The sequence below is a fragment of the Thamnophis sirtalis genome, unplaced genomic scaffold (genome assembly GCF_051295495.1).
Source record: "Thamnophis sirtalis isolate CommonGarterSnake01/CBP01778 unplaced genomic scaffold, rThaSir2_p1.2 scaffold_5, whole genome shotgun sequence".
NCBI classification, from domain to species: Eukaryota; Metazoa; Chordata; class Lepidosauria; order Squamata; family Natricidae; genus Thamnophis; species Thamnophis sirtalis.
Genome location: NW_028261385.1, coordinates 104,977,650 through 105,001,041, shown reverse-complemented (window position 1 = coordinate 105,001,041; position 23,392 = coordinate 104,977,650). Strand labels below are relative to the sequence as shown.

At 39.0% G+C, this 23,392-nt stretch overlaps 1 protein-coding gene across 1 annotated transcript in view; it reads right to left on the bottom strand.

Annotated features, from left to right (window-relative positions):
• LOC106555048 (ephrin type-B receptor 5) overlaps window positions 1-23,392 on the bottom strand; it is a 144,809-nt gene that overhangs the window by 14,028 nt on the left and 107,389 nt on the right. The window contains exons 6-11 of the mRNA XM_087716398.1: window positions 9,906-10,030; window positions 8,523-8,685; window positions 8,234-8,348; window positions 5,941-5,996; window positions 5,736-5,855; window positions 2,922-3,169 (exon numbers count right to left, since the gene is read on the bottom strand). Coding sequence (XP_087572524.1) covers window positions 2,922-3,169; window positions 5,736-5,855; window positions 5,941-5,996; window positions 8,234-8,348; window positions 8,523-8,685; window positions 9,906-10,030 — 827 coding nt within the window. The remainder of the gene's footprint in view (window positions 1-2,921; window positions 3,170-5,735; window positions 5,856-5,940; window positions 5,997-8,233; window positions 8,349-8,522; window positions 8,686-9,905; window positions 10,031-23,392) is intronic.

The window sequence follows — 23,392 nt, the reverse complement described above, 5'->3', positions numbered from 1 at the left end:
CCAATATTAAAGTAAATTTTAAAACTATAAAAATGCCACAACAGATGCAAGCATAGAAAATTGAGTTCAGTTTCTTTAGAAGCATATGTTCATTTTTAAATGAATATATTCACCAGAATGTATAGAAGATTATATCTTCTGTGCTTGCATATGAACTCCAGAGTACAGGTCTGTATACATATCACACCATCCCTTTTCAGAGTAAGCAATATTATGCAAAGTGCAGAAAAGGAATAAGAAAAACAAGTCAATGAAATTAAATCCATTGAACAAGGAAAGAAAGAAAAATAAACTAAATCTAGATTATAACAAAATCATTCATTCATATGTATTTCTCCATACCATGCCAACCTTGCAACCATGGTTGATTTTACAGCAGTGAATCATTGCTTTGTATGTTGCCTTTTGTGTTTTAAAATTCTTGCCTCTTTGTTTGGGGTGACTGCAATACTCCATCCAGTCGTGATTTCTCCTTCTGCCTCTTGACCCATTCAGTCTTCCTTTCTTTTTTTTCCTTTTTCAATTTGATCCTCATTCATTCTCTTCATATAAACACACCTACGCACTCATTTCATATTTGTCACTTGCTTTTGTATTCAATCCATGTGCATTTCAGCTTCGGTTCGCTCTAGTCCCTAACTATATCCCCACTGCATTCAAGTTACTTTTATTATCTTCTGACATTACCAACTCTCATTTTCATATAACAAAGGAAAAGAATGATTATACATAATCATTTTTACTTTTGGAGAGAAACATGCCTTCCAATATATACCACCCATTGTCTTTTTTCAAATTTCTCCTTTCAATTCCCCATATTTAGTAAGTACAATATTTTATATACAGAATTCATCTGCTTCTTCTAGGTTTTTGCCATTTGTGTATAACCTAAAACACTCCATCCTTCCTTGTCAAACACAATCACTTGGTACAATCACAATACATGGTACCGCAAGGAGAGACTCTTAATTTACAGCAAGTAATTTTATCTTATCAAAATATAGCATAAATATATAACCAAACATAAACTTCATACAAAAGCCTATAAGTGTTTACATCCTCAACCAACACCTCTCCAATATCCAATACCATAAGCATATCCATAAATATATTATGCAAAGACGGAAATATGGTACATTTTTTGTTTTATTCCCTGCTTAGTGCTGAAGCCTACCATGCTTCCAAGGACAGTACATAATGCTTCCATTATATACTGCCCTTATCATATTCAGCAACAACCTTCAACTGCAGCCTCATAGAAATGTCTCAAAATTTCATTTATCATTTCTCTTCATAACCAAACATACAATAAACATATTCACATTCATATATTTCTCAATGACTTGCTAAAGAGCAAATATCTGGTCTCCCTTCCAAACTTAAAGCTGCAAATTTTACCTCTCCTAGCCCTTCATTAGAATTCTGCCAACACCTTGCCAGGCATATTTAACAACTCAAACCCAATATAATTTGTACATTCACTCTTGTTTCCATTCCCTTCGCATAGGGAACTCATATCAGCACTCTTTCAAATGTCAAGTAGAGATGCAGCTTTACACAAATCATTCAGCCACTTCACAAGCAAATCACATCTCAATTTTAACATTTCTTCAGGTAAACTATCTACAATTTTGTAGCCCTACCATTTTTCAACATTTCTTACAGCATAATTTATTTTAAACTGAACATATGCCTAAACACATATTCCAAATAAAGAGAACTTTTTCAAAGCAGATTCTCACCCATCACCATCTCTGTTTTGAGGCTCTGAAGAATCCAGCCACTTTTCTGTACTGCACTGTAATTTCCCTCCTTATCATATTCTTTCAAGCACATTGAACCATTTTCACCCAAACCAATCTCTGATTCTTCCTATCACTTGAGTTTACCATGCCACTGTCATTAACCTATGACTTCCTGTTTTCATACTCCCACCACAGCCTAGAAGACACCAATGCTCTGCTCCTTTATAAAAATAGGTCCCCTTTTTTCAATTATAGCTATTGATTGGTTGAGAAATATCTCTTGGTTATGATTGAATCACATTCCTTCAACTGATATTTCCTGCTTCTTTCCAGGGAAGGGCTTTGTATGCTTCGTGTTTTGCTGATTTGTAATTTCTTTGTTTAAATTATTGTGAGCCACCCAGAACCATTGAGAGCAGCATACAAGTTTAATATATTATAGTTGGTTGTACAGTCAGACACATGTTTAGACTGGGATTGTCATTTCTGTCTACCTATTAAGTCTTTCTGAAGGACCTGGGATAGGGCAGGTGTTGTCATTTTGATGGTATAAAAGTATCATTTCAGGATGTAAGCTATTCCAGGTAAAGCTGCCTTTTGCAATTGACTGTTGATGATTTTATCAATATCGGTGGTATTCAGGTGGGGCTCCAGATGTTTTGCAATTGCACCCAAGGTGCCTAATTGTACTGGTGCTATCTTTGCTTTCTCTTGCCACTGTCATTCTACTTCTATTTGGAGGTCTTTATATTTTGTGATTTTTCTTTTTATTCTATTAGTTCTCTCCAGGTATTACAATACAAGAACTAGTAGGACGACAAAATGAAGACGCTAAAGTGCTCTGGGACTTTAACATTCAAACAGAGAAGCATCTGCCACACAACACATCACAGTTAACAACTGTTGATAAGAAAAACAAAAAGTCTGGATAATATATTATTAGAGTTGGGCATATAGTCACCCACATGCTCAGACTGGATTATGGGATTTTTATCCACTTATAAAGTATAATAATTATTATTATTACTATTCACGTGTATATCAGCCCTACAGATGCATTCCTTACAAATGCTCAAAAGTAACTTAAATACATGAATAGTAATAAATATAGTAGATGTAAAATGAAAGAGGGGAAGTGAAGCAGGCAAGGAAAGTGGGGAACTGAGATGGTCATACCCGGAGGAAGGAATCCAGAGAACCATTCTCCATGAATTCGGTGACAATCATGACGGGACGGCTCTTGGTGACCACACCTTCAAGGCGAATGACATTTGGGTGCTCAAACTGTCCCATGATGCTGGCCTCACTTAGGAACTCCCGCCGCTGCTCATCGGTGTAACCGGCCTTCAGGGTTTTAATAGCCACCATGTATTCACGCTTCCCTGGAGGCTTCAGGCGGCCAAAACACACTTCTCCAAATTCTCCTGCCAGGAGTAATGGATGGAAAAGACACCACATCAGCCAGAGAAGGAACTGGTCCTTGCATAATTTAAATGCAGAGGGAAATAAGGCTTTGGGTCCTGCTGCTTTGAGAACCAAGCATTTCATCACTTTCTGGAGTTCGTTTCATTGGTAAGATTACTATAATGCCCAGGTTCAAATCAGGCAACACAATTCCCTCTTTTGTCTTTGACACAGATTTTGACAAACTCCAAAGTTTTGAACTTCGACACAGAATTCTTTTATTTTTATTTATTTATTTTTATTTTATTTGGTTTGTCAAGCATGTATGAGAAAACAAGTATAAGTATGACTATAACATATAAACATATAAGTATAAGCAGGTATAAGTATATACATAAGAAATGAATACAAATAAATGGGAACAGTAGGACAAGGATGGAAGGCACGCTGGTGCGCTTATGCACACCCCCTTACAGACCTCTCAGGAATGGGATTGGGTCCACGATAGACAGTTTAAGGTTAAAGTTTTGTGGGTTTGAGGATGTAACAAACAGAGTCAGGTACTGCATTCTAGGCATTGACTACTCTGTTGCTGAAGTCATATTTTCTGCAATCAAGTTTGGAGAGGTTTACTTTGAGTTTGTATATATTGTTTGCCCGTGTATTATTACGGTTGAAGCTGAAGTAGTCATTGACAGGTAGGATGTTGTAGTAGACAATTTTGTGTATTAAGCTTAGGTCAGACTGTAGGCAGTATATATAGTTCTAGGTTGTCCAGATCCAAAATTTCAAGCCGAGTGGCACAAGGTATTCTATTGCAAGCAGAGAAGTGGATTGTGGTTCAGTCTTCCAAGTCTCAGCTGAACAATCTAAATACTTCCACAATTTATACAATCGTTGGTCTGCTCCATCTGAGAAAGTTTTTTTTTTAAATGAAACATGATAACTTTAAGATGGGTGGATTTCAATTCCCAAATTCCCGAACCAGCATCGCTGGGGAAATGCTGAGAGTGGAAGTCCATCTATCTTAAAGCTGTCAAGTTTGAAAAACATCAGTCTAAGAACTCCAGCAGCAATTTGCCTGGGGGGAAAAAAACCCAGAATCAAACTAACAAATACACACAAAAAGCAAAACTCTTTCTTGAACAAAAGAGAAGCTAGAGTAGATTAGGAGCCTTGTGCCATTCACAAGCAAAGAATATCAGAGAATAAGAAGAGCTCAGTCTTGAGCTTCATCCTCCACCAATTTTTTATTTATTTGTTTATTTATATCCTGTCTTTATTGTTTTCACAAATAATTCCAGGCAGCAAACATATCCAACACATGCTCCTCCTCCTATTTTCCTCACAACAACAACCCTGTGAGGTGCGGTGAGGTGAGATGAGCGGAGAGTGACTGGTCCAAGGTCACCTAGTTTTCTTTCATGGCTAAGGTGAGACTTGAACTCAGAGTCTCCTGCTTTCTAGCCTGCAGACTTAACCACTACACCAAACTCACCAAGAAGAATACCTGGCTTTTACAGGGAGTTATTTCTTAACCCTGTATACATTTCTTATATAATACTGCTTTCTTTTTTCTTCCTGTAACTCACTCTGTCCTTTGTAATTCTGGTCATTGTATATATTTTGCATTGGTGTGGGATTACATCATGAGGAAATGATTCCCATCCTATTTTGGCAGCAGGTGTGAACTGAATAAAATTCTGTCCCTTCTTAAATAATGGGTAAGGGCTGGATGGAAAGAATAGCTGCATCCCCCCATTGTTGCACAGTTCTAGAGATGTGCACAGCTTCAGAGCTAAGGGGGGGGGGAATGCTACATTGGGGGGTGGGGCAATCCCAGGAAAATATGCAGTTAAATTAACAAGCTCTCAGCAGGGTGCCACAAGGCCTTTGAAGCCAGCACGAAAGAGCTGTCAGTGCCTTCTTACCTCAAAGATATATTTTCCTGAGATACATGAGAGCTGAGGAAAAGACATATTTTTATAATAGTTTTATTAAAGATTACAGGTACAACAGTAAAAACTAATACAAACTGGAAAAGCAGAAGAATCAAAAGAAGAAATTGAAGAGGCAGAAAAGAAAGAAAAAAGGGAAGACTACAAAGAGAAATGGAAAGGAAAGAAAAACAAGAATACAGCAAATTAAAAAAATGGACATCCAAAAATATTTTTAAGGAGGCACCAAACATGTACAACCCATCTACTTTGAAACATCTTTGGTTTTGGATTTGAAGCACAGCACGTTGTTACACACTACTTTTCTTAGAATGTACCCATTTTTTAATTTCTCCAACACCTAAGATGAAGCCTGCATGGTGAAGATGTTGTAATGCCACTTGAGTGAAGTTCTATTAGACATTAAAAAAAAACTTTGGCAAAAATAGATAAATGGGAAGAACACCTGACAATTGGGTGGACCCTTGTCAACATCAATAAGCTGTAACTAAACTAAAATGAGTATGCTTAAACTGCAGGTTCACAACGAGAAATGTGAGGCTCCAAGTGAGAACAAGTGTACTGAAAAATAGGGGTTAAGGAGCAAATAAGATAGCAGAGATTAAATGAGAAAATATTATTTCATTACCTGATCCAATGACTTCCTCTATCTTGACAAATGATACATCAATTTCCTTGGCAAATTCCCGAATGGCTTCATTGGGGTCTTCATAGGTAGAAGGGTCAATGTAATATTTGACCCCAAGGCCTGGAGGGAGACCACAGACTCCAGAGTCAGTAATGAGCTTGAGAGAAGAGGCAGCTAAAGAAAGAGGAGATTCTCAATCACCTACCCCGAGTGCTTATGTACTGTTGCAGGCGATCTGTGTATGGAGTTTCTCGTCTCTTACTGTGGAAGAAGAAAACAGAAGGAAAACTAAGATAGGATGATCTTCTTAGATGCATCAGGTCCAAAGGACTCTTCTAGAGCTATGAAAAAGGGGCAGGCAAAAGCAGTCAAAATTATGTTGGATGTTGGGAAAATAATCATGGGGTTTTACTTGAAGGCGGAAGATCACAAATATCCAATCATTCTATGTCTGCTCGTAAGTTATGCATATTAAGTATAACTTCCTTTCAAGTATAAAGGAGTCAGAAGGAATGTAGAATGTAGAAAATTACTCATGGTGAGGATAGACTAGAAAGAGAAAATATTGTTCTTCTTTTTTATGATAGCTAAATCTGAACCTCAAATGACGATTCAGAAATACTTTTATCTGTGTATATAATAGTTAATAGTTAAAAACACAAATAAAAAGGACCAATAAAATATCAGCACAGTATTTTTTCAGCCTTAGCAGAAAGTTGCACTAAATGACCATTTGATCATCCAATGCTGTGACCATAAAATATGCCATTGGTTTAGGGGAGCATTGTTGGAAATTGTAATACTGGAAACAATAACTCTCATATTCCTTTATTCAAAGTTCTTTGAATTTTTATTGAAAAGCAGTTTTTAATAAAATCCTAAAGCAGTTTTCAATAAGGATGGAGGAAGTACAGAGGAACAATAAAGTACGTAGTACAAACTTAATATCGGCTACTCTGATCTGAGCTCTTACGATGTTCTTAAGTAAGTACTGAATGGACACTTATGCAGCGACACTATATAATGACAAGGACACTGGCGATTCTATTGGGTGTTTATCTGATAATCTGATGTAACATAGGCTCAGTTTGTGCACTTCTTACTATTTGTTTTGATACACAGAAACACATATCCATTTATAAAGACAATTTATGCCCATATTCCCAAAAGGTGCTAAAAGGGGAGCCCAGGACTATTTATTTGGTGACAAGAGTTTATGATACACCTCTAAAAGTTGCATTTTGAATAAGATTTTCAATACATTGGGCAGAGTACCAAGTAAGGATATGAAATGGATTTGACTGGAAGTCCTTTGTGCTTTTAATAGCCTTTAGATTAGATGAATAATTATGTCTAGTTCTGAGATTTGGTGATTAAACAAAAAAATAGTAACAAATTTCAATTGAAGTTGAAATGAAGATTGAAGCTACAGACTCAAAGATTCCTTTCAAATAGCTTGTTTATTTGATATTTTAAAGAAGTTTTAAACTGATCTATAACAGAGATATGGATTTTTATTTTTATTTTATTTGGCCAAGGGAGAAATTCCTGGGGGAAGCTTTTGGAGATACTTGCTAATAGTGGGTAGGCTTGAAAAAAGTAGTGACTGGGGAACCCATTATTTTTCTGACACTCTTTTTATTCTCTTTTTGATCACCACTTCTGTCTCACCAAGTGGCAGATTGCTAGGTAAAGGTGAGACAACTCTTACCAGAAATCTAAACTGATTACTTGGAAGGGCTGTTTGAAATTAAATTGGGGACTAAACCTAGAGGTTGCCTGCCTCTGAATTATAGTGGAGGTGTTTCTTTTTCAGGCTTGGAGTCACATGACTGGTGATGTCACAAAGCAAGTGGGGTTGGCCAAACATCCATTATCAATGTGTGGGTCTAGGGGTTATAGTAGCAATAGTTTTGCATAGGCGTATCCATTTATTCTTTTATCCCCAAAACAGAAAAATGTAGCTCATTTGGAGGAAAGGGTAATGCTTAAGAGTGTTCTGGATGCTTTAAACCTCAGCAAAGCTTAATAGATTATTTCCATTATTTCACATTCCTCTTTCCCCCAAAACATTAAAAAGGGGTCCAAAGGTTTGTGCCATGGCATTGTGGAACTGCAAATGGGTTGCCAATAGCAGCCTACAGATTGTCTACCCTTGTTTACAGTTTCCTAAACATATTAGTGGAAAGAGTATGTCTACAATTGCGGACATATTGACCAAAGTTGCTCTTCTAGATCTATAATCTACAATCCTAACTCTATCACATTTATCCAGCTATAAGGTCTGAATATGAGGTCATCATCCTTGTATAATATGTAAGTTGTAGATGAAATGTGAGGAAAAAAAATAGCAGACCATATCTCCCAATAGAGGTCTAGGACATAATAGGATTCCGGTTTGAAAGCAGATTTCCAAAATCATGCTATACTCCCTTACCTGGGAGTAGTTTTGTGTTGAATCCACAATATCTTTACGAGGATGAAAGCAGAACACCCACCTTTTAAAGACAATGGCCAGGATGGCAATGGCAGCAATTACCATGAAGGCCAAGCCACCCAATGCTGAGCCTACAATAAGTGGCAATCGATCCTGCACCATCTCAGAGCGCTCACCTGTCAAAGAAGGAAGGGAGTCTGTTATCTTCTTATATACAGTCTGTATTGTTGCGAATCCCTCTAATACAGTCTTAACATTTGAACACACTCTTCCAAAATGTTGTTAAGAGCTCTGCAACCTCAGAATATTGATAAATCTAGATTTGGAAACTAAGAAGAAGTATCACTTACCTCCTACAAGAGTCTGGAAATACATCTTTCCACTGTATGGCCCATAACCCACTGCTGTCCGGGCTCGTACTTGAAAAGCATAGATCTTCCCTGGGCTTAGACTGGAGATGGTGGCCATATTAGTTTCGCTGGTTAAGGTGAATGAAGTGTCCTCATCTTCTGACTAGGAATCAATATAGGTTGATTAATAGACTTTCACTTCTTCAACCTCAGCAATACTCTATTTCTCAGATACATCCACATTTTTGTTATTTAATCAAGTTCCCTTCTGCCCAAACTCCTGAACTAATCATTCAAATTACCTAGGTAAAGGTAAAGGCTCTCCTCACACATATGTGCTAGTTGTTCCTGACACTAGGGAGCAGTGCTCATCTCCATTTCAAAGCTGAAGAGCCAGGCTGTCCGAAGATGTCTCCGAGATCATGTGGCCGGCATGACTAAATGCCGAAGGCACACGGAACACTGTTACCTTCCCACCAAAGGTGGTTCCTATTTTTCTACTTGTATTTTTACATGCTTTCGAACTGCTCGGTTGGCAGAAGCTGAGACAAGTAATGGGAGCTACTACTTTAGCTCACTCACACCGTGCTAGGGATTTGAACCACCGAACTGCTGACCTTTCTGATTGACAAGCTCAGCATCTTAGCCACTGATCCACTGTGTCCCTTTCAAATTACCTACTTCTGCCTTTATTCTTGATGATGGATAGTTAAAGGCACAATAAAAATGTTTTGCATGTTCCAAGGATGGCTTCCCTGACTCACTCTTTTGGCAATGTTGAACTCTTTCATAACATATGGCTTCCAATAAACTCTAAGACTTTTTCTTGTTATAACTATTTTCCACCCCATCTTGGCAACATGAAAACCCTGAAATGAAAATGTGGTGGGCAAAAATAACAATACAGCTCTTTTCCATCACACTAGTGGCCCATTCAGGAAATGAAATTTTTCTGGTCTAGAAGCTACGGAATTTTATCCTCCCCATGTGGGTCCTTTCTGCTTTGTTTATCTCTGGAATGATGCAAGATGAGATCCTGTGGTAGTGGCAGCTTCCCAACCGTTTTAGTAATATAAAAGGGTAGCATGCTCACCTCCTAAACAGGAGAAGAAAAATTAGGGGAAGTCTATTCCAGAATCTTCAATTGATTTTAAAGTCCCATGTTTACTCCAAAAGAACCTGACAACTGTAGGTTTCTATGGCTGCTGAGAACTTAGTAGGTGAAATACAACTTTTCTGGACTAATCCTAGTTTCTTGATACGGCACTGCAACAGTTGCACTTATTAAAATTTATTGTGTAAACTTGCTGTAGATGGTAAAACTGGAACAGAAACCAACACTCAAATTCTAATTTTTAAGTCTGCCCCCCCCCCCCAGTTTACCTTGTCAAAATAGCGCAGTTGATAGTCCAAGATGATTCCATTTGGCTGATCAGGCTGTGGCCAGGACAAAGTGATACTGCTTGGGGTGCGACTCACCTGATGCATCATAGGGACAGCAGAAGGGACTGCAGTAAAAAGAAGAAATCGGAAACTGTTTTACTATTAGGGGTACTACGAAGAATTCCAGCTTGCCAAAGCTATTGTCACTCTGCCTGCTTGCAACACAATTGCTACACGCTAGGATGAACTGCTTTTCTAAGGTTTGGATCCTGACTGGAAGACTTTAGTGGAACTCAAGATTGCATTTGGTGTGCCAGAGGGCAAAGCTGGCTGTGCCTGCCGCTGCTCCATTGTGAAAAATGACAGGCAAGGCAAAGAAGCAAAGAACATAATTATTTGGCAAAGCAGAAATATTCCTGCCCTCTTTGATTCTCCTTTGGAGAATTTGCTCCTTCTTTCTGAAACTACAAGCTGGCAGTCCTACCTCTAAACTGCACAACACATAGGATTGTAAGTGTATTTGCTAGGGTACAAACTTGTAGGCAATTTTAACATTAGCAAACTCTGCAAAAAGTGTGCAACTAATCCATGGGGGTGTAGGCCATGCTGAAAGATCTCTGATATATCTTTAATCAATGGATTCTAATCAATAGACCAAAACAATTCAAATAGAGGGTGGCCTTGACAGTCGTGGTCTACTATTACGTGCGTGGCAACAAAGGCATTTGAGGGATGGGCCTCTCTTGTTAACCTCCATAAGGAAGAGCGATTGAATTTACCGTGGTTGTCATATTGCAGTTTTACTATGTACATACTTAAGTCAATAGTGTAACTCTTTCTGGGGACTCCTAAAATATCCCGGATTGTTTTAAGAAGCTGGGCTGACCCTTTACAGAATTGCCACTCATACATTTCAGGATGCCTGAAAATATTGCAGGACTGTGGGAACTTCCACACATGAGGCTTAGAGTGCTTTTCACAGGCTATTTATGTGAATGTCAGATCCTTCTCAAAGTGGAATATTTAAACCAGAAAGCAAGCCATTTGTAATTCAAATGCACACTTTGGCCAATGGAAGGTTTACATTCACATTAAAACCAATTCATGGAGAGAGAGAGAAAAGCTCTAAGACTCTTGCATGAATATATCTATTGTTAATTTGAAGAGGCTTTGAAGGATTTAGCTGTCTTGTATCTGTTCTTTCTTGTTCTTCCTTTACTGTATATTTTTGATATTTGGTTTTATTTTTATTTACTTTACAATGTTTTACGCCATTCAATTATAAAACATGCAGGTGATGAGAGGTGGTAGAATAAATCTGCCAGGCAAAATTCCTGAGCTTAAGAATCCCAGGTGCAAACTGCTTTCTCAGTTTGTAATTTATTGTTTCATTAAATGCAACCTCTTAATGTGGCATGTATTGCAAGCAATATGAAATTATCTATCACCTTTATGTCCTACCCTTTCTCCAAGGAGCTCAGCTTGATGTAAGTCTGTCTCCTCCTCCTTCCCCACCATTTATGAAAATGATGTTCAGACCTTCAAGAGCCTCCTAAGAAAATGCTCAGTCACCAATCTTTTATCCATCTGTTGTAGCCCACCAGTGGCCAGAAGAACGGGCGGCAGAGTTGGACAGTGTGGAGGTTGGGGAGGAACATGGGCCTCTGGGGAAGGCTCTGGAATCTGGGGAAGGCTCTGATGAGAGCTCTACATCAGATGCAGAGAGGGAGCCAGGGCTGTCTGACAGTTATCAGCTGCCTTCAGAGTCAGACATCAGTGAGGCAGACAAACAGCTGGAGCCTGTTCCCAATATGCGCATGTGTAGAGTTGCCAGACAAAGGGAGCAGCTAAGGAACAAGGGTCAACTTGGCAGTAAAGCCACAGGTGGACGATGAATGGCCCCTCCCATAGGGAATAAAGGAGGAGCAAAAGGCGAGGGGTGTTTGCAGGAGACAATTAGCTCACTCCTGAATTCTTGCCAAGTATTGTGGGGTCTGAAAGATATTGGCCTGGCCGCTCTCCAAGCTTAATAAAGGTTGATAATTGTGATCTTGAAAGACTGTGGGCCAGGACTTTGCTGGAGGGGAATTCATTGTAAATTAAATAAAAGGGGTTTATCGGGAAGAGGACTCGGCTTCATGCTGCTGGAGAAGCCTAGGTCAGAACACCACCTTAGTCATTGTGAAATATAACCGATGCAATTTAAAGTGGCTATCTTCCAGTCCTCCCATATGTTATTTCTTCCTGAGAATCTTCCACTTTTTCCTAATTTATATTTCTGTCCAACTGACTCTAGTTCTCCTTCTGATATTCATGGCTGTTTTCCTCTGGGAGAGCTCATGTTAAATGTTCCTGGCGGTTGGACCAGGAAGAAAATCATGCCAGGTTTGTGGTGGTTTCAGAGAAACTAGAAGTTAATCTGAAGGCCCTGGTATGAGGGTTTAGTTTTCAGATCAGGTGAACATAAAAGGGGGATTGTGATTTCTTCTCTGTAGAATCTATCCTATGCTGAAATAATGAATGGCATAGTACTGAAATGGTAATAAACATTCTTTTTCTCACTCCTGAAAAGTCGTAATCCCTGCCTGATCCAGCCGTATTCTCTGTGCAGTCAAATTACTTTTTGTTCACTGGCTGAAAGGGCGCTGAAAAGTAAGAACTTGGGTTTGTTTGTTAATTATCTACTTCTAGTAATATATTAGAAAAAGAAAAAGAGGTTTTCAGCAAAAAGATAGCACAGTTTCTCAGCTTCTTTCTGAATGTAAATATAAATAGTTCACACATCCCAAGCACAGGAGAAAGGGTGGGAAAGCGTACAACATTGCATTCTTGTCATCTTACAGAAAGCATGGTCTTGACATTCAAAGTATAGATTTTTTTTTTAAAGAAAGGCCATCCCATGCATGATTTTTATTTTTTATATTTTTCAGGAAATCCTTTCTCTAATGAATAATCTGAATAGACGTCCTGTACATTTAACCTGAATCCTCATAAAAGAGCCTATATTTCATAATATAGTCCTAATAAAATTGCTAGCCAGACTTATTGGAGATTTTGTTCTAAAAATCCACAAATCTAACACTCCTAAATAGCAAAGTCCACCCTTCCCCCATGTTATGTTAAATTTCCAAGAAACAGAGGATTCCATGGAGTGGTGGCTTACCACCACTGAACTAACATTTACTTGTAAGAAGTAATATGAGAAGGCCAAGAAAAAGAAATTACAACGTTCCAGTGTTTTATGGAAAATCTTACATACAATTCTGCAGCTTGAGATCAATAAAGCTGTTGCATGATTAAGATTAAAGTTAGTTTAAGTAGCAAACTTGGAACACTGTGAAACCTGTGAACACCTGGCCCAATAGGTAAATCTGACAAGGCAGCAAAATCAACAAAGGTACTTGTTTTCTTCTCCGTGCTAACAAACATAAAAGGAGTAAGTATAAGTTTTTTGTTTTCTTTTCTTCAGATGAATAAGATGAATTTATTCAGAAGGAAAGAAATCAAAGAGGCTTTAACCAGCTTATGCAAGCATGAACCAGTTTCAAATAATATAAATCAAGTTAAAAACAAACAAAATACTGAAATGTTTCATGCACTTCTTGTTTTTTATTCTTCATCTTGACAAGAATGCTTTTATCTACTATTTTTATAAAACGTACACCATTTTTCAAAGGTATGAAGATATATAAAAACATTCTTGATCCAAGGAGTTTATTATTTGTGACATACTGGATTAATTCATTTTAATATAGGTACTTGGAGCTTGGTGTGAAAACGACCAAGATATTTTCTTCCCTGTCCTCATATTTTTCTGAATTTGTTCTTATAAACAAATGAGCAGATATACTGTAATACTTTGTTTTAAAACTGGTAATTACTTTGCAGTTCTGGTCTGTAAACAAGTAGTTTATACAGCTTATATAATATAATATACAGTATAAAATGAAGGTTTACTGTGAAACAGATAGTGAAATAAATAAATGTAAATTATACTTAAATTTTAAAATGTAACAGTAACATCAAGTAAAGTGGAATGCAGTAAGCATACCTAAAATTTCCACTGATTCTATATGGTGTCACATCTGTATGAATGTTTTGCTTGGATGCTTATGTGTAAAAGAAATTAAAAACCTCTGTAATAAATGTTAACGCTTATGCACATTATAAATGCAGATATACTGGAAAATGTCATTTTAATACTTTTTCAGAAACAGCTTGGTTCCTATAAAAATCATCACATTCAATTTTTTTTTAAATGAAGTTCAGATTTCTACCTTCTCATTTCTATATAAAATGTATCCTTAATCGTTTTATGTATGACATGTGACAGGAATGATACTTCTTTTTTAAAATAAAAACGTCCTGATTCCATATCAAAATGCAATAAATACCACTTTATTTGATATGAATAGCAAATTGATTGTTATTTTATGCACTTTATTTGCTTCTCTCCCCTCTTTGTTAAGTTATTTTTATAGGCATAAGTCTTCAACCTATGACCACAACCAAGTTCACAATTTATGTTACTAAGTGAGACATTTGTTAACTGAGTTTTGCCCCATTTTATGTCCTTTCTTGCCACATTTGTTAAGTGAATCACTTCAGTTGTTATAGTTAGTAACACGTTTGTTAAGTAAATCTGGCTTCCCTATCGCCTTTGCTTGTCAGAAGGTCGCAAAAGGTGGTCACATGACCCTGGGACAGTGCCACTGTCATAAATATGAGTCAGTTGCCAAGTGCCTGAATTTTGATCACCTGACCATGGGGATGTTGCATTTGTCATTAGTGTGGAATAATGGTCAGTTTCAGTTTCAGTTTTGGTTTATTTGTATGCCGCCCTTCTCCAGGAGGGACTCAGGGCGGCGAACAACTCAAAGGGGAAAGGGAACATAAACAACAGTACACATAATTAAAATACACGAAAATCACACAACCATACCAGTCGAGAGGGGAGGGGAACTCATCAACCCCAGGCCTGCCGGCACAGCCAGGTTTTGACGGCTTTCCGGAAGGCCTGGAGAGAGGTGAGGGTCCGGATCTCCGCGGGGAGTTCATTCCAAAGGGCCGGAGCTGCTACAGAGAAGGCCCTCCCCCGGGTAGTAGCCAGATGGCATTGGCTGGTGGACGGAACCCGGAGGAGGCCGACCCTGTGTGATCTGACAGGTCTTTGGGAGGTAATTGGCAGCAGGTGGTCTCTCAAGTACCCAGGTCCAATACCATGAAGGGCTTTATAAGTTACGACTAGCACTTTGAAGCGTATCCGGAGACCGATCGGTAGCCAGTGCAGCTCGCGGAGGATAGGTGTAACGTGGGAGTACCGAGGTGCACCCACAATCGCTCACGCGGCTGCATTCTGAACGAGTTGAAGTCTCCGAATACTCTTCAAAGGCTGCCCCATGTAGAGCGCATTGCAGTAGTCCAGTCTTGAGGTCACGAGGGCGTGAGTGACTGCTGCGAGTGCCTCCCGGTTCAGGTAGGGGCGCAACTGGCGCACCAGGTGAACCTGGGCAAATGTCCCCCTGGTCACAGCCAACAGGTGATGTTCTAGACAGCTGTGGATCCAGGAGGACTCCCAAATTGCGCGCCCTGTCTGAGGGGCGTAAATTTTCACCCCCCAGCCTGAGTGATGGAATAATAGCCAAATTCTTGGGAGGAAAACACAACAGCCACTCGGTCTTGTCTGGATTGAGTACAAGCTTGTTAACCCCCATAGTCACTTTTTTCAGTGCTATTGCACCTTCAAACAGTCACTAAATGAACTGTGTAAGTCAAGGACTATCTCTACTTAACAAAATGAAATATGTCTTTTGTAGCATTTTTATATGTCTCTATACATGCATGTACAGTTGTTATGTGGCTATATGAGGTGAGGAAAACAGCAGAGGATTGATGAGGGAGGGCAGATAAATCCAAAGGGAGAGAAGTAGGAATAAGTCTTCACTACCAAGGGCCCATTTTGAAGCTGAATTTCCGCATCTTTTGTCAAAAGACCATTGCTCAATAGTAGGGCACATGCTTTGAACCTGGCACCTTCTGGCACAGCTCAGAGAAGCGCCAGGCAGCCAAAAATCCATCCAAGCAAAGGATACTAATTTGGGTGGACAAGGTGACTGATCTCTTAAAAGAATCTTCTCTCCCTAAATTTGAGAAGTTTATTTTATTATGAGCAGATCATACGAAAGGCTACATCTTTTTACATTACTTGCTCAGCAGACACACTCTGCTGATGTAGCCTCACTTAATATTCAACCCCCCCCCCCAATTCAAAACAACAGGAGCACCGGTTTCAGCAAACGGTGCAAGTATCAGTTCCGCAATTAAGTTTGGAATTTCTTCATACTTTACTGAATGCAACTTGAGTGAAGCACGCAGTAAAGAGTCTGCAGTGAAAGAACAATGGAGTGAAATAGGGTAGAATTACTCATGCCTAAAATTACTCATCTCAGTTCTAAGAAGAAACCAAAAGGAGACTCCATACAGTATAGGACAACTACTGCTAGTAACTTTAATAATAGATGTCATGACCAAATTCTTTCCAACAAGGGCCATTTTGTCCCTACCTATTTTTGTAAGTAGGTACTTTTTACTTTTAACAAAAGTAGGTACTACTTTTGTAAGGGGTGGAGGGGCACAATGGCTCAACAGTTACAGACACTGAGCTTATCAGCTGGAGAGCTGACAACCCAGGTTTGAGACCCAAGCTACATATAACAGAGTGAGTTCCCATTACTTGCCCCAACTCCTGCCCACCTACCAGTTTGAAAGCATGCAAATGCAAGTAGATTAATAGGTACCACTTTGGTGGGAAGGCAAGAGTGTTCTGTATGCCTTTAGCATGTAGCCATGCTGGCCACATGACCATAGAAATTGTCTTCAGGCAAGCTGTCATATTTGGCCAAGAAACGGAGATGAGCACAGCGCCCTAGATTCGGACATGACTGATAGGGAAATGTTTATCTTTTTTAAACTTTGCAAGTAAAATGTAAATGTGATTTTTGCCTTATGTCCCCCAAATCAAGAACAATTTTTACTAGACCAGTATTTGCTAGAAGACTTTCTTATAAAGCTGGAAATAAGTGAATATTCAATATGAATATTTCTGCCAGTCATTTCATTACAAGATGGAACGCAAATACATTCATTAAAATAAATAAATATATTTTTCTTATACTAAGCCAAGGAAACAGCCAGAAAATCCAGATGTAGAAGAAGCTACAAAGGAACACCCAAGGTTTTGAGTTTAAGGTATTTATCAGGTTAAATTTATATCCCACTTTCTCTCCAGGAACTCAAGGTGGCATACCTAAAATTCCTTCCTCCAACTTTTCCACAAAGAAACAGCTCTCTGTGGTAGGTTGAACAAAAGGAGGAGTGGTTCAACATCGCCCAGTAAGCTTCCAAGACTAAAGTTGGGCCTTGAACCTGGGTCTCTCCTAATCCACTTTGACCATTGCACCTCACTAGCTTCCTTTTAACACTAAATTTTAGAATAGGCTAAGTCGTTAGGAACAGTTATCCCATCAGTTCCCTCTCTCTCTCTCCCTCTCTCTCCCCCCCTCTCTCTCTCTCGCTCTCTCTCTCATCCACCCACCCACCTATACAGCCATTATCCTATCCTATCAGAGGTGGGTTGCCCTTATGTTCACAATAGGTTTGCTGGTTGTGAGCGCGGGCATGCATGCGTGCTCGCTTCACTCGCACGCGTCCCTTTGGAACTGAAATGGAGCTTCAAACATGCTGCTAATCAACCCAGGCAGCTCCGGTGAGTACAGCGGGGTTGTGGTGGAACTCAGCTGGGTAGCATGGGAAGGGGGAACGAGCCAGAAAGTTTCTATATATATAGAAAGCATAGCACAAGCGAGCTATCAGCGATCACAGCTAAGGGTTCGCCTGAACCCACACAACCATCCAGAAGCCCACCACTGTATCCTATCCTATCACAAAATCAAAATATTTAGAGCACAATACATCTGTTTGCAAAGGTTATGATTTTGTACATAATATCATGAAGTATTAATACCGCTTCTGAATTGTTGAAGTGTAATGCAGATAGGCAGTCAAACTGCATCTATGCGCCCACATCTGAGAGAAACTAGCTTGTGGATCTGCAATCAAGCAGACTTTGCTTAAGCCTCCACAACAATTTTATTCTCAGAGTTAGAATCTGAGGATCCGCGGTGTATATGCACAGCACAACTCTAGAATTCATTTTGTAAATGCCATATCTCTTGAATACCAAGCATGATCGCTTGTCACTACCCTAACTTTTATACTTTCCTAGTAAGTTCTATAGGCGTTGGTATGCAAACTTTGTGCCTAAAAATACTTTGATAATTAGCTCCCATAAACCATCTCTGAAGATCTGCAGGTCCTCAGTGTGAGGTTTTTTAATAAAAAGATCAGCGACTGCCTGCCTTCAGTTTGCTGTTTATCACATTAGGAATCATAAACTTTAATAAGTGACTCTTGTACTGCAGTCAAGAAAACCAGATGGTAGTTAACTACTCAAAAGAAATGCAATTGAAGAATGGATAAGAATTACTAATGATTAGCTTTACTTACTTCCTCCATTATTTGATTACTCTTGGGTCATAGCAGGAGACATATTCTCTTTCTCAGGCCCTCCCACCCCAAAAAAAGCCTATCATGAGTTTATTTTTATCTGATTTCCCCACCCCCACCCCCACTGTGGACCAGCATATCAAATGATGGCTGCTTTTGCTCTGTCCTACAACATGTAGCAGCTATCATAAGGTCATCAGCTTATACTTTTACTTCTCCATGTCCCTGGCTGTCAATAGCATGGGATTTTTTAATGTTGCAGCAAAAGTAAAAATCCTGTATATCATGGAGGGGAATTAACTCAGATGTTGCCATTTTCGGAAAAATCTCTTGATCTTCTTTTAATTTTTATTGTTTTATTTTAATATGCAAACTATTAGAGTTGTCTTGAGTCAAGTGAGCGCTAAGTTCAGTAAGACGATGGATGGGTGGGTGGATGAGGTAGGTAGGTAGGTAGGTAGGTAGGTAGGTAGGTAGGTAGGTAGGTAGGTAGGTAGGTAGGTAGGTAGGTAGAAAGAAAGAAAGAAAGAAAGACAAACAGACAGACAGAAAGAAAGAGACAGACAGACAGACAGACAGACAGAAAGAAAGAAAGAAAGAAAGAAAGAAAGAAAGAAAGAAAGAAATGCTTTGAGAACACTTAAGAATGTGACTCAGCATAGTTTTATTCCAGCATTTGTAAGTATTCAAAATGCTTCTCTTCATGCAAATGTCCCCTTCAAAAAAAATATTATCGGTGAAGCTGCATTATTATCACTGAGATTAAGGAACTATTTAAGGGATGAATTACACTCACTTGTCTAGATCCAGGCCAATTAGTCTGCCTGTGCAAGAAAAGAAGTTGTGATTATGTGGCTGAGTAGTATATAGTATACTTATTTCCAAAAGCCACATTCAGCAACATTATACCAAAACCTAGAACAAATTGGAAGAATAAGTTACACATTTAATAATTTCATACTAACTATCGTATTCCTCATTCCCTACAGAAATGTATAATTCATGAGATATGTTAAGCACAGCCCTTTAATCACCAGTAAGATATGACTCAACCCTAGTTAAATCTGCGGTATATATTCCTGAAAATATAAAGGGACATTGTTTACATTATACCAAACACAAAAAGTCAATATAAGAAGGAATAAATCATGATTTTCAGCATAACCAAATGGAATTTGAATGCGTGAGGAAAATAATAATGCACATAAACAGCACCACTGTGCCTCTTATGCAGCTCCCATGGTTGCCTGTTCAGACATTAAACTTTATCTGTTCTAAGCATTAACTTAGTTTCTGCTTACACTTCAGCAGTACTATCACTGTCTAAAGACAAGTTCTCTATTGTTTGCCAGCTTTAGTGCCTTCAGAGGAATTCCAGAGGAGTTTGAATGAAGACAAATGATATACCATCTGCTAGAGGTACATGGTTAAGCAGATGGGCCAGCATAAGTTGCAGACTTCTGAACACAAGGAATGAAAGCACTTCTAACTAAGCCAGCTCTGCCCTACAAGAAGACAGACAAACAAGCAATGCTGCGACTTAAGTTCAGAGAAGGGTATATATTTAGAACAGAAGTGGGTGGATAATCCTATTTGTGAGGTACGTAAATATTTGTATTGGGGAATCAATTTATTTATTTCAAGGTTGGCAACATACAACTCTAAGGATGCTAAAAACAGCCATCGGAAGCCCTTCTGACCATGCCTGATGAAAACCAGCAAGTCAGTGTTTTGCCATTTCAAGGGAGGAATCTCATGGAAATGATGGGGTAAAGCCTAAAATATGTCCACCCCAGGTTTAGGGTTATAAAGATAAAACAAAGAACCGTATACCCAAATAATATACATTATTTCTTGTAGGCATGTAGATCCACCCCCTTTGCAGCCCTAGGCTCTCCAAAAATGGTCTATTTGTGGCCCTTGACCATCTCCATGGCTAGTTATTGGAGAGTGTATATATATCTATATCTATCTATCTATCTATCTATCTATCTATCTATCTATCTATCTATCTATCTATCTATCGTAACACAGCATGAAAAAAGCATTATGAAATTCCTAGTATGACATCACATATGGCTGGTAAGTCATGTTTGCCTTGATGGGTTATAATTCAGTCTACATTATTAAGCAATATACCATGTGTCTAATTTCTTCCTTCCCATATCTGTATTTCCCAGCCAGCCAAATGATCAGATGTAGCTCCTCTGTAGCCCCCTACTCTGTTCTCCAGCAGCAGTAAAACTGGGCTATTCTCTCACTGTGTAACACAATGGAGTGCTCATTTATTTTAAGCCTGGAAACAACTAGGATGTAAAGCGGTCACAATCGCTAGGAATATGTCCATATGCACGCATGCATCCATGTGTAGATTATGTGCCATCAAGTAGTTTTCAACTCATACTGGCCACTACATAGTTTTTCTCTATGACGGTATATCAATCATTTTTTTATTATGGTCATACAGACCAGCAAATAAAAGCATTAACAACAATAATAGTAAAAATAAAAATGAAAGGCAGAATAATATATTGCGACTGGTGGTGAATTAACAGTGGGCAATTAAAGTTTGCTTCATTTTACATACAACCTACCAGAATTTGGCCACATTCAGAGAAATACAGTGATCTGATAACAATAGTTGCACACAATGCACATAATTCCCACGAGGGCATTGTGTGTGCATGGGCATATGTGCATGCACCTTCAACTTTGTATTGACTCCTGGCAACTGCTTGGACAAGTCCCTGCAATTTCTTGGCAAGAGTTTTGGAAATGGTTTGCCATTGCCTGCTTCCTAGGGTTGAGAGAAAGAAACTGGTCCAATGATTCTCAACTGACTTCATGTTCAAGGCAAAACTCTGTCTCTCGATTTCTAACTTGGTGCCATAATCATCACATCAAATTGTTCTCATAGAGAACAATCTTAGCATTCATATTAATTTCTGTTCCTTTGCTTGCTTAAAAAAACCCTCTTTTTAATGTTACCCTGGGTCCCCCCCCCCCCATGCTGTTCCACGTGTAGTTCTAAATTCGATATGGCCTGGGCTTTACATCTGAATATGTCAATGAACAGATTATAAACGTAGACATTGATTATACAGAGGTAGATATAATACACTATCTGTCTTATACCGTATATCTGCCTGAGACAGTAGAGGGCAGTGGGAGAACCATTCATGATATGGAACTCTTTGTGGTTTAGCAATCTCAAATTGTTCATGTCTGCTTTACTGGTTACATATTAATGAGTTTGTCTATGCATTAACTGATGAAAACCTTTCCCTAGCACATAATTGCTTGCTTTTTTCTGTAGTAGAGCAAGAGAAATAACTTAGCTCTGTTTTCACCCAGGCTCATGCTTATTCCTAAAGATTCCCTACTGGCTATTTTCTCAGCCTGGCTTGCTTTATGACTCTTAAAGCACCAGTGCCTGTGAATGTTACTGCCTCAATCTGAAGTCCTCATCACAGATTGGCAGTTCTTCTAGCTAGTTTTCCAAACCCCACAGCCCTGACTCAAATGTGCATAAGGGACTCTTTTGGCAGGCATAAAGCAGGTTCCTGCATCTGCAGAGAGCTGTGGCAGCTAACTCTCATTTGGAAGGCTCCATTGGGTTTGCAAATATTTCTGCATTCTCTAGCAACTGTATCTGATGGACTTGGTACATCGCTCTGGGGTTCAAACTGAAGCAAGCATTAAGGGAACATTCACAGACTAGCTTGTATCTTGCACATGGGGCCCTTTCACACACTGCCTAACAAGGTAGGGAGAAGCCATGTGCATTATGGCTTTCTAGTGTATAATAAAACTTTTGTTCCAGGTCATGTGAATAGGAAGGAAAAAGGGCTTAGAAAGACTGAAAACAATCTGAGCTGTTGTCCAACAATCTCTGAGAGCTATGCATGAGGATTTTTTTCTCTGCATTTTTTTTCTTCTGCAGTTCCCCAAATGAACTGAGTCTGTTTTTGAATTCAGTCTTTCTTTTGTCAGCTTCTTCCTCCTTCCTTTGGCTTTGTATTATTCTGTTTTCAGAGACTTATCCTTATGACAGATAAATGTGACTTGATGACCACTTTATGTTAAATTCTTCCCAACATTCAGTTCAATTGGCAAATAAATAAGCACACAAATAAGCACATAAAGCAAGATACACATCCAATTTAATGTTATTTCACATAGATATCCATAGTGTGGTATGCAAGGGGCAAGGCTTTGATCATTGGACACAGGTGCATGTTGACATTTTGGACACCACCCCACAGAAATGGCAGTACTTGATATGTGAAATAGACAATACACAAAGCCACATCAGTTTTAAGTGTATGTGCTAGGTGAAATTATGTTATAATACCACACTGTATATTTAAGGAAGGCTGCTTTAGTGCTCGGTACTGATACCATGTTCCAGCCCCCTACATTAAGTCCTGAAATCTGGTCTTCCCATCTTTGGTAACCCCAGGCCTTCATCTACTGCTACTTAATATAAGGTCAATCTGAAATCAGCTTTGATTTGATCATGATTGAGAAGGCCAACCTGGCATGCATTACCAAAACAGGTTGGTTATAGAAATGTGTGTGTGTGTCGGTCGGTGTGTGTGTGAGTGAGTGTATTACTTTTTCAAAATGTGCCACTTGGATATTAGACCTAACACCAGCCAGGATTCTGAGCCAGGGGTGTGATGTGACTATAAGCATCTGAAAATCTCTAGTAGCTTCCAGGGGTACTGTTCTGGAAATCACCCGTTATGAAGGTTCTGAAGCTGGCTCTTAGGAATCAGATGGGATTGTTGTTAGAGTACCAGCTTCCACATAAAGGTAAAAGTTTCTCTTGTCCAGTTGTGTCTGACTCTAGTAGTTGGTGCTCATCTCTGTTTCCCAGTCAAGGGAGGGAGCCAGCATTGTCTGGAGAAACTTCCATG